Below are 12,204 nucleotides of genomic sequence, written 5' to 3'. Positions count from 1 at the left end.
GTTCAGTAGCATTGTTAATGTTCATTGATCACTGCTGCTTTTTAAAAACAGATTAAAGCTGAAGATGACCAGCCTCTTGCTGGAGTGCTCTTATCCCTTAGTGGAGGGTTGTTCCGGTCTAACCTCCTTACCCAGGACAATGGCATGCTGACCTTTTCCAACCTGGTAATGTTCATGCAGTTACGCATCCACAATAGAGAAAATTGTATCTGTATGTCTGTGTTCAGTCGCACCTTGCCCTCCAAAATGGAGATGTTAGCAATACCCCTCAATACTGGGAGCCCATATTCTCTCTCCACTTGTCTTACCCATCCATGATAGACATGAGTCCCCCAGCAAGTGGTGAGTTACAATTTTATAAGCAACACCCCAAATTTCAGTGAGTGGAATGGGAGAAAACTAACCAGGAAAGACTGTGTTTCTTGACACCTACTATGGCCCTCCCCACATAGCAGGCAGACTAGGCTGGCCTGCACTTCTAGATGCAGCTTGTAAACACAAAACAACCACATTAGTTTATAATACTCTTGGATTCTTTGAGGATGGAATCCAGTTAGAGTATTGTCCACACCAGTATTTACATCATGGGTGGGCAAACTTTTTGGCCTGAGGGCCACATTGGGGAATAGAAATTGTATGGCGGGCCAAGAATGCTCACAGAATGGGGGTTGGGGTGCCGGAGGGGGTGAAGGCTCTGGTTGGGGGCGTGGGCTCTGGGGTGGGGCTGAGGATGAGGAGTTTGGGGTGTAGGAGGGTGCTTCAGGCTGGGATCGAGGGGTTTGGAGAGCGGGAGGGGGATCAGGGCTGGGGGAGAGGCTCAAGGGGTGCAGGCTCTGAGCGGCGCTTACCTCAAGCGGCTCCCGGAAGCAGTGGCATGTCCCTTCTCCATCTCCTATGCGGAGGCGCGGCTAGGCTGCTCTGCACGCTGCCCCATCTGCAGGCACCGCCCCTGCAGCTCCCATTGGAGCATGTAGAATCTGGAGCGGGGACATGCTGTGGCTTCCGGGAGCTGTGTGGTGCGGCCCCGACCCTGCGCTCTGGCTGGAGCACTGGAGCAGGGCAAGCCCCAGACCCTGCTCCCCAGCGGGAGCTTGTGGGGTGGATCCAGCTCGCGAGCCATAATTAGCACCCCCTGATTTACACACATGAGCCATGTTTCCTCCCATAAATCTTTTTTTCCTGGTCACTCACCTGTTGCTGAGGTCTTGTAATAAAGGTGACACTGCAGTTCCGTCTCACTTTGTATTTCACACTCTTTTCCAGCAGAGCTGCATTGGTTTATGGTCCCATATGTTCCCTGTTCTTCTCAAGTGCTTCTCACGTTTTTCTTTTTTGTTCTGAAAAGACAGCATGGCATGTGGCTGTTGGGGGGAAACCTTACCGTATATAGCATGGAACTCTTCAGAAAATGCAATTGGTAGGAGCCAAGTGAATTATTATGGGTATATTAATGGCATTAAACTGAAATTGTTTGATGCCTCTTTGCAGAGCCCAGGGCAGTATTACTTTAAACCTATGATGAAGGAGTTCCGCTTTGAACCGTCATCTCAAATGATTGAAGTGCAGGAGGGACAGAATCTTAAAATCACAATAATGGGTCACAGAACAGCTTACAGGTGAGTAGAGCTGAGATACCTTATTGTCCTGCTTAGCTTGTGTACCCAGAACTGCTCCCAGGTCTGCATGGATGGTCATGAAGCCAAACTTTCACATTTTCTCCTGACGTACCTCTATACCAGTTGCTTATGGGGGCTTTTCAAGGTAGAACTTAACTTCCTCACACTGTGTATCATAAAAGCAGTTTTCATTTAAAAATGCATACTACATGGATGTGGTTTCATGATTGAATGAGCATGGGTTGAAGCATTTCTAGGAAGGGCATTGCTTTGAAAGAGTTTTGGCAATTGCAGTGCGTCGGGTTTGCACCACAGCCAGTGGGAGACAGAGATTTGTCCGTTAAACCATTTCCTTTTAAGATGTGATTCCCATCAAGAAGCTTGGAACCAGCCCAAGTAAATGATACAACAGATACACTATTTCCTTTGGATCTTTGTAATAGTGGAGTGTCTTAATGTGTGTGTTAGCAGCAGCAGCCCCACACTTGTAGTAATGGATCCACCTTTTCCACCCCTAGCTGCTATGGTACAGTTTCTTCTTTAAATGGGGAACCTGAACAAGGAGTTTCAGTAGAAGCTGTGGGGCAGAAAGAGTGTAATATCTATGGAGAAGACACAGTAACAGACGAAGAGGGTAAATTCAGACTTCGTGGACTTCTGGTAAGGATTGTAATACATCCAGCGTTGTTTACTTTTATAGTGTTATGTGTGTGAACAGAATTATAAAATGCATTTTATAGTTAGTCACAGCTTAGTATTTCCCCATCACAGTTGCCTGATCAGACTCCCTTGGCTCTGTCTGTGGTAGGAGACATGGAGGTATAGTAACTGTTAACTCTAGTAAAAGAGAAATGTTCATTAGTGAGTGTACATCCTACAGAACTTTCTGTCCGTATCCTGTGGGGGCCTTGGGAGAATCCTTTTGCACTTGCCTTGTTCAGCTAGAATAACACACAGTATGTGTGATATATCTAATGGGTATGACTACACACATGGATAGTACTAGTATCCTAGGCAAAGAGAGTGTTTACTTTCTTATCTGAAATTATTACCACAGTAACATATCTGTCTTATCAGGCTGTTGTTCATGCATATTTTAAATACAGTAAACAGTTCTGGATGAAGACCTGAAAGCAGAAGTTTTGGACTAGCATGTCTAGGATCAGCTATAGAATACTGGATCATAAACAGAAGCCTTGCTTCCTGTATTTTGTCATGCATTGCACAGCTCAAGGTGTGCTGTCCTTACTTCATTGATGGCAGCTTAAATTAACCTGACATAGTTATGCTTTTCAAAAGTCCAAATTGCAGAGTGTTTGTTGAATATAGACAGGGACTATTTGATCTGTTTTTAAATCTTGTCTAATGCATTTTCTTTGTAAGTAAAATGTTGCACAGCAGACAGTTCCTTCTAATAAACCAATGGAAGTAAAGTCCTGGGCCTTTAAAACTTCTCTTGTCTCTGCAGGAAGGGAGCCTCTCTTTTTAGATAGTGTTATTCAGTGACATTTTTATTGCAGGGCAGTACTTTCAGTGATTAGGGTTGCATCCATTTATGGTGGTGAATTATGAACTAAATGTGCTCAACTTTTTAAAGCCCTTTGAGTATCTCATTTCTTTTAATGATAAAGGTTCTAACGTAACTGAACAATGGGATTTGTCTGAATTTTGTTTTTTAGCCTGGTTGTGTGTATCATGTCCAGCTCAAAGCTGAAGGCAACGATCATATTGAAAGAGCCTTACCACAGCATCGTGCAGTTGAGGTAATTTCTTCTGGCATCTTTTTAAACCTGAACCTTTCATTAAAAGGCATCAGAGTTGCTGGTTGTCTCTGCTAGGTTTCATTTAATGTTGGATATTTCAATGGGAGCTAGAGTCTTACCCTGCTGAGGTGCATTTGAAAATACCAATAGGGGCCTATCTGCATCTTTAGGCACCGCATTAACTTTGAAATTCTGGCCCTAGACCTGAATTTTAAGATGGCACATTGACTCAAACTGAGGCAGTCAGCAAGGGATTATATTCAAGAGAACACGGTTTATAACCAGAAATAAAAACAAGGTAACATAAATACAAATAGAAAAGGAGTACTTGTGGCACCTTAGAGACTAACAAATTTATTTGAGCATAAGCTTTTGTGAGCTACAGCTCACTTCATCGGATGTACTCCTTTTCTTTTTGCGAATACAGACTAACACGGCTGCTACTCTGAAATAAATACAAATAGTACCTGAAGTTCATCACCTCCATCCCTGAAGTTAAATGCAACCCTATGACTTTGGATGTGGAGTCCAGCCTTCCCAAAGGGCTCTCTCCCCTCTGAATCCATTGTAACCGAACTGTAGTCCTTCCTTTCCCCAGAGCATCTGTATAAGGAAATAAACAAAAGGTTGATCTTGGCTCATTAGGGATCAGGTAGGTCACTTGCACTTGGTCACTGTAATAGGTCATATTAGAATAACAACAGTGCCGGGAGAATTCTTCGATAGCTCTGCACACTGATCTGGAATCCTGGGTCTGTCCTTGCTTGCACTTTAAGAAAGTTCAGATCTCTATATGAGCTGTACACATCTTGAGTCTCTTTTGGTATTTGGCATGTCCTCCATCAGTGGAGTATCTGAGTGGACTCTGTTTTAAACCATAGGGTTCAAACAAGGTACCCTCACCAAATCCATGTCTTCATGATGGATATTGGCACCAAAGCTTAAACTAAATGAAGCCCCAATAGGAACCAAGTTTGAAATAAGTGATCTTCAGTCACCAAGTACCTGAGTCTAGGGAATTAACACAGGACACTGTTTCTGGATTTTCTTTACCATAGACAATGAAACATTAGCTAGCAACTCTGAAGGATTTTGTTTCTTAGCATGTGCAAGTCTTCAAATTATTTATTGTATACTTATATTTTACACTTAATTACACATGGTAGATATCTTTTCTGTTTTCGTTTGTTTATGTGGTCCAAATCATGAAGTCCTCATGCAGGCAAAATTACCAGTTCAGCTCTGTTGATCTTCATAAAATTTAATAAAAACCTCCTGAATTTAAAACTTATCAGATTTCATGAATATTCCTCCATTGTTAAAGATTCAGATTAGTTGCCTCTCATTTATCTCTTGACATCCAGCAAAGGTTAATTAGCCTGCCATTAGTTGTTTAAAATCTTTATGTGGAGATGGTCATTACTCAAGCTAAAACGGTTGCCTGACCAGGCTTTCCTTCACTGCAGCAAAAGAATGGAGCAGAATTCTTTAAGCATTTGCACTCTTCATGCTAATTGTGCCTGCTCCTTAGGTGGGAGGGAAGAGGCCACCCAAGTTACAGACAACAAATCAGTGCTAGTGTGCTGTGAATGATAGCCAATGTACACCAATGTGTCCTACTCTCATCTTAGCTAGCATGCTATTTCCTTCCTGCTGGAGAAGAGCTCTGGGTTCTGTCTTTCAAACGTATAAGACCCTCCAGATTCCGCCTACTCATGATATAGCTAGTTTTGAGGTCTACCACCCCTTGACCAGTGTCCCTTTTTGATATGGAAAACCAGAAGCACCCGTTCTACACACAACCACTTCTTTTAATTGAGGTTATTTAGAAAAAATATTTTTGTCTCACATCAATCAGAATCTGGTGTTAAAAGCACATAGTATTTAAATTTTAACTCTGCTGGAAAGGCCTGGTGGAGAGGTCATGTCCAGTCTTGCTTTGCTACCTCTCTCTCCCCCCCCAAAGAGGTTAGACTGTTTCAAGGATGGTGGTCTTACAATTTAGCCTACATGTTCTATACTTCTCTATGCTGGTCCTAGTTTAGTAATACAGTGCTTGTTACCATGGCACTAAGCAGCCTTATGCTGATAATGCATGGCCCGGTATTTATAAATGAGCATGCTGTGCTCAAGCAATGGAGAAAAACCAGTTGTGATTGGAAACAGATTTCAAGTTTCCATGGGACTATGATAGTAGGAAAACCAATGTTTGTTTCAAATTCTGAGCAGCATCTGTGTTCTGTTAATTTTCCCTCCTAGCAGTGTAAATGTTCCAGTATTTGTATATTGCAGGTTGGTAACAGTGACATCGATGATGTGAATATTATAGCATTCCGACAAATTAACCAATTTGATTTAAGTGGAAATGTGATCACATCTTCAGAGTATCTCTCTACATTATGGGTAAGTGTAAAGTCAGCCCTTTGATCTTACTCCAGCGTATTTTCCTTCAACTCCAAGATAACTATGTCTTAGGTCGCTAGCAATTGGTCAGTAGCCAGACTATAAATTATATTCGGATTAGTAGTGACTCTCCAACTACTTACTGAAGGTGAATTTTCATTCTAGTTAAAGTTGAGATTTCAGTGACTGGAGACACTGAAAGTAAAGTGCTCTCAATGGTACTGTCCAGAGCTAAGGAGTAGTGATCTCTTTTGGACTGGCCCAGTGGCTCTCTGATCTAATGGTTTGCTCTTCCATTGGGAGAGCCTCTCTGTAAAGAGAGTAGAATGTTAGAATTGAGATCTGCTATCTGGATCAGAGAACTGGATTTAACCCTAAAACAGCTGTGGTGCTGGAAGTCTTGACACATGGTTTTATTAGGGAAAAGAGATCACATGAATGAAAACTTATCGTAAGAATATGCACAGGTAAGAATACAGGTGTGTATAGCAGTGTAGGAAATGAGTAGCATGGCTGAAATTTTTAAACTCGGGTGCCTGAAGTTAGGTGCTGAAATAATTTGGTCTCATTTTCAGAGGAGGAGCTGAGCCACTCACATTCACATTAGCTTCAGTGGGAGATGGGGGTGTTACAGGCATCTGAAAACAGGCCAAATTGCTTCAGTGCCTGAGTATAGGATTTAATGCTGTGTTCCCCAGCCTCAAACAGTTGCTTTATTTGGACTGTTAATGACAATCGGGAAAATATTAAAGGCAAGATATAAGGTTACAAATAGATTGTCTCCTTCTCCCTTCAGTTACCAAGACCTTAGTTTGAGGTCATTGGCTTTTACCTGAAACCTCAGAAGCACCAAATGCACAGAACAGGAGTAAAGGAAAAATGCCTTGCTCTATGGCTGTGTGTGTGAATGATTCTCTGCTCTTTCAGGGGAATTCATAACCTACAAGTTAGTCTGGGTGACTAAGGCAGCTTATTCTAGAATGAAATATATTTTCAAGTTTTTAAGCCTGCACGTATGTTCTGTTGTTAGTTTTGATCTTACACCCTTTGATTCTTGCATGCATCCTGCAGGTGTGGGTGACTATAGCTCTTGTATTTTAATGCAGAGGTTTTTATCCTGGAGAGAGATGCATTCAGGATTGGCATAAACACAAGTCAGAGGTTTTGTGACCTCAGTTTAGCCTGTTGTGGATGCATAAGCTGACAGAACAGCTGGCAATTGCTGCTCTGGTTGGAGTCGAAATCTCAGAGATAAAGGGCGGAATTGATGAGAATTAGCTGTCCTGCATCTGAAAGGACTGTACATGGCCCTTCCAACTGCCTGGTCAATGGAAAAGGAAGAGGTTATGTTTGAGCATGCAAAATTCATTAAATTGTAAGGGGAAATATAGAAAACAAATTACCGTGAAGGTGCAGAACTAGTTTTTATAAAAATATATAAAATCCAAAGCCCTAGTAGGTACTTAGGAGCAGATGAGCTTTTACAAGCCTAGAGATCTCAGGTTACAAGATACCAAGCCAGTTTGTGGGATTTTAAACTTCTGTAGTTTGACAGTGCCAGGTGTTCTAAATTGCCGGGTTGCCTTCAGCATTTTCTTTTAAAATCTGTGCACTGTACTTTGAAGTGCTGTTCTACCTTAATACAGGCGACGTCTACAATATTTATCACAGTACACCCTCGTAACTGTCTTTCTCTTCTGCTTTTTCCCCCTCTCCCAGGTGAAGCTTTACAAAAGTGAAAATCTTGACAACCCAATTCAAACAGTCTCCTTAGGCCAGTCCCTATTTTTCCATTTTCCACCACTGCTCCGGGATGGAGAGGTAATATTAATGATTAATTATTGGTTTTATTCATTTCCGTTTTTTGTAAAGATGTTAGCGTTATTTCCCAAGTGCTTGTGCAACAAATGCGATCTGTGCGTGGTGCTGGAGCAAAAGGTGCCTCGGAAGGCTTGCGGCTTGTTAAACTGACTCTTACATTTGAATCTTCTCCTGGCTCTGAACCTGATATTTTCTACTGGAGCTGGCAGTTGATTTTATTTTTTACACCCAGAATTATGTGGTGCTCTTGGATTCCACACTGTCCAAATCCCAGTATGATTACACCCTACCGCAAGTTTCGTTCATGGCCACTGGATACCACAAACACATCACTTTGGTCTTCAGTCCCACTGTAAGTATCTAGTGTTCTAACTTTTTCATTTCCAAAGTTGAACTTGAGGTATTGTGCCTGGGTATTGCAGCTCGTACGCTTCTCTAGACTTCCATTGAAGCCTATGGCAAGACTTCCATTAATTTCGTTGTCTCCCGTGGAAGTCTTGCCATTGATTTCAGTGCAAGTTGGATCTGGTGCACAGAGGAACATGCGTACATATGAGGCCTCAAACGACAAGTGACCTAATACTTGTCATATAAGCTGCCATACCTAGCACCTGTGTAGTAAGTGATGGCAGTGGCATGAAAGAGTTGCAGCCATGACACTGTAATTCAGATCTGCTAACGGCTGAAATGTGTTGGGGTTTAAAAGGTAAAGAAGTTGCCATAGTAATTCCACAATGACTCTTAGCCGGGTAAGGAGTGCCACTTAGGAGAGTCCTTAGTTATCACTGGTAAAGAATGTGACTTGGAACTAAGACTGTCGGTTAAAGCGGGGGGATTCTCCAAACTAACATGGAGTAAAACTCCCTCCCTCCTTGGGGGGGTGGGGGGGGTCTTAAAATGTATGATCATGCTCTGCCTCTGCCAGTGTAGTCATGTTTTCTGTGTGTGGTACTTAAATTGATGGTTTCTTTTCTGCTTCAGTGTACATCTAGACCCCAGTGGAATAAGAGGGAAACATGAAATGACAGTTTTGGGTGAAGGATGCAGGTGTGCCTGAATGCTCCTCTGGTAGTGTAGTTGTTGTAGAATAGTCCATGCGACTGGCGATATTTAGGTATTGTGTCAGGTAAATCACAATGTACCTTGTTAAAAGCAGTGTAGTGACTCACCTTAATGCATGAGCTTTAAAAACAAACTCCCCAGCTAACAGGTGAGCTGAGCTGAATGAAGATTGCTTCCACACTGGAGGACGTAGTCCTCCTACAATGTCACTTGAACAGGAATTGGTCACATAGTAAGTGGTGAACAACTCTATTGTCAGTCCAGTTTTTAGTCATTTAAAGTTGAGAGATTTAATAGGTAAAACAGCAAGAAACTTTCTGAAAACCAGTGGTCATTGTGGTTTGCAGAGAAAGTTGCCTGAACAAGATATTCCCCAAGGATCCTACATTGCATTGCCTCTGACACTGCTCCTGCTGTTAGCTGGTTACAACCACGATAAGGTAGGAAATGTTCTGTTTTTTACTATTCTAATACTCCCCAGACCATTTTGTACTGCGTTGCGTAAAATGGGGGTACGCTGATGTGGATGTCTCGATAGAAGTAAGAAAACAGAGTTAAATGTCAGTCAACAAAAGAAACAAAATGCTTTAGAGTTTCTTAAATACCTGCATATTTAATTTTAGTGCTAGTGTTTTAGTCCCTATGCTGCTTCTGTGTTTGGGTCAGCTGGTCTCATGATAGTCCTGGAAAGAACAATGCCAAGTAACCAATCACAGCTGTCCTTGATGTAAGTTTATTGTACTTCCTTCATAGTGACCAAAACCTCTCTTCTCTTTGGGATCAGAACACCAATGCCGTTACATGTTTTGCTTGTTGGAATTCAAAGTAGGCATTAATTATTTAATTTCAACTAGACAGAAACAATATTTGAGCATTTAAGATTTCCAGGAGGTTTGGATTAGACCCCTTCCCACTCAGCTTACCATGGTCTGGTCTTTGAACCTATTGCACAAAGGGCATGTCTACAGTTTGTTTGTAAAAATGCTTGGCTGAGAATTACTACAGTGTTATAATTCTAAATGCATATACCATCATAATTATGTCCTGTTTCCCCTTTCTTTCCCAGCTTATTCCCTTGCTGTTACAGCTGACAAGTCGACTGCAAGGAGTGCGGGTGCTTGGACAGACAGGTTCAGACATGGGTGGCCCAGAGGATGCAAAGAGACAAGCAAAAAAACAGAAAACAAGACGGACGTGAGGTGAAAGGAATGATTGCATGAAGTGACACTTCTGTCAGGTTGGAGCCCAAGGAGTTTGAGAAGCATGGCCACTAAACCATATTTTTGATGAATCTGTGGACTTTATTGACTTGAAATTTTTATTATACTATGTGAGCCCTTTGTCAGTCACTACATTTTGGCTGTAAATTTTCTATGGCATCTACAGATTGTCTTGTTTTAAAATAATGAATTGAATGGCTCTGTTGTCACTCTGAGCAGTTCTTCCATGCCGAAGACCATTTTTGTCTCCTTATTGGAAGCCTCCTGGTGGTCTAAAAATGTAACAAATGAATCTTCACAGATAACTTTGAAGGGACAGTTCTAATAAAAATGGTTTTGATTTACCTCTCAGCCTTTATTATTGGGAGGGGACGGGGGGGTGTCAGCTTCCTTATCTTTCCACCCAGCCACTTAATTCTATTAGATCAACTATTTGGGAGTTCTGTTAAATCAGTAGCTCCATGAAATATGAAGTTTATATGGATCTGTATGAACTGGAGAACTATATCTTGGGTGTGTAAATAGCTCAAAAACTCAATTTAAGGTTAGCTGTCATTTGCACAGCAGTGTAATCAATGCTTGCCCAGTGACTAAATTATCTTTAGTTAAATGCCAAATATTTGCCTGGCAAAGATGAAGACAGTGCTTGGCTTGATGACTAGTGTTAATATCTGATATATATGCCCATGTTCTCACTGCAAAAGTTGTGTAAATCTCAAGTTTATGTACATAATAAACCCAGGGTTGTGAGTTCAATCTGTGCCAAAAATCTGGGGCAAAAATTGGGGATTGGTCCTGCTTTGAGCAGGGGGTTGGACTAGATGACCATCTGAGGTCCCTTCCAACCCAGCTATTCTATGATAACATCTATGATAATGTGAACTGTGTAGACCTCCAGTTTTTCATGAAGTGGATGCAGCAAGTTATACCTTCCTTCCTGAAGCATGCATCATAACTGCATCATAACTGCAATATGCATGGCCTATGGTCCTGCCTTTTCTGAAACTCTCATGCCACATGTGACCGTTTTGCCAGCTGGAAGGCTGCCTTTAAGTTGTTGTAATTTATTTATTTATTTATTTAAATTAGAAGAAATTTGAACTGTTGGAATTCTCAGACAAATGCAGTCCTAGTAAAATAGAGCACAATAATTAACTCCTACTTCTTGATGACTCTCTCTTCTGATTCTTGTTTGAAGTGGGCAGTTAGGCATATAGAGTTTAAATGTTAACGGGGCTTTTTACTGACAATTACCATAAAGGTTTAGAGCTTTTGAAAGATGCACATAAACATTTCTTAATTGTGCACTGACACTGATGCTGCCAGTGAGTGGCGATGTTCCTCTTTACAGGACTTGAAAGAAAGTTAGGTTACATTAAACATTTAAACCCAAAAGACATTACCACTGTAAGAAGAAGAGATCTGGATGCTAAAGGTTTCATGATAGTTTTGTGAATACTTTTTACATTTGTGTGGGCCGAAGTAATTAAAGTTCAGTACATTCAGTGAACATTCTCCGTCAGCTACTGTCATTGCAGCACACACACAGCCTCTCCTTTGGAGAGAACCTGTGTTAAGAATATAAAATGAAGAATGTTGGGAATGCGATGGGAAAGTGGTTTACAGCATTTGAACTTTTGGGATGCATTTTCAATAAATTATGCTCTATTTATTGACCTCTTCTATTGCCATGATGAAATATAGATATCCTTTGTTTTCCTATATAACTTATTCTAAAAGCAAGCTTGAATTGTTAACAGTTTGATTTTTGTTTTTAGTGTAGTAAATATTAACTTATGAAAGGCTGGCCTGGGGAGGACAAAGATGCAGATTTAAAAAATACCCGAGGGAAGTTTAAATGTTCTAATTTTGGTCTTGTGGAATTTACTGATGGATTGACATTTTAAGTAGTATCCACTTGCCTCAGCCAAATAGCTCCTATCTTAGGGTAAATCTACACATATGATTGAAAATGTGATTGTAGCACAGGTAGGCAGCCCCTGTCCTAGCTTTAACCTAGTTAGCATGGGTAGCAACAGTAGTGTAGGTGGGTTAGCAAGCCAAGTATGTACCCAGATTTCCTGCGTACTTGTATACGTGCAGCTAGTCCATGCACCACGTCTTCACTACTATTGTTACCTATGCGAGGCAGGTTGAAGCTGGCACAAGTGTAACGACCCATGCTATAATCACATCTTTACTTGTAGTCTTGACAAAGCCGTAGGCCCAACTCTGGCAAAGGACTTACATTCAAGGCTCTAGGATGCCATGAGGAGGACCATGTGAGTGCAGTGTATGGGTCTGTCTCTACACTCTACA

At 41.4% G+C, this 12,204-nt stretch overlaps 1 protein-coding gene across 1 annotated transcript in view; it reads left to right on the top strand.

Annotated features, from left to right (window-relative positions):
* LOC125643643 (BOS complex subunit NOMO1) overlaps window positions 1–10,229 on the top strand; it is a 33,718-nt gene extending 23,489 nt beyond the window's left edge. The window contains exons 23-31 of the mRNA XM_048866642.2: window positions 52–165; window positions 1,489–1,616; window positions 2,135–2,276; window positions 3,296–3,379; window positions 5,672–5,782; window positions 7,502–7,603; window positions 7,836–7,955; window positions 9,013–9,105; window positions 9,732–10,229. Of these exons, the coding sequence (XP_048722599.1) occupies window positions 52–165; window positions 1,489–1,616; window positions 2,135–2,276; window positions 3,296–3,379; window positions 5,672–5,782; window positions 7,502–7,603; window positions 7,836–7,955; window positions 9,013–9,105; window positions 9,732–9,863 (1,026 nt within the window). The 3' untranslated portion in view covers window positions 9,864–10,229. The remainder of the gene's footprint in view (window positions 1–51; window positions 166–1,488; window positions 1,617–2,134; window positions 2,277–3,295; window positions 3,380–5,671; window positions 5,783–7,501; window positions 7,604–7,835; window positions 7,956–9,012; window positions 9,106–9,731) is intronic.
* The last annotated feature ends 1,975 nt before the right edge of the window (window positions 10,230–12,204 follow it).

Source organism: Caretta caretta, chromosome 10 (genome assembly GCF_965140235.1).
Source record: "Caretta caretta isolate rCarCar2 chromosome 10, rCarCar1.hap1, whole genome shotgun sequence".
Taxonomy (NCBI): Eukaryota; Metazoa; Chordata; order Testudines; family Cheloniidae; genus Caretta; species Caretta caretta.
The sequence above is the reverse complement of the archived record's forward strand: the minus strand, read 5'-3'. Positions and strand labels throughout refer to the sequence as shown.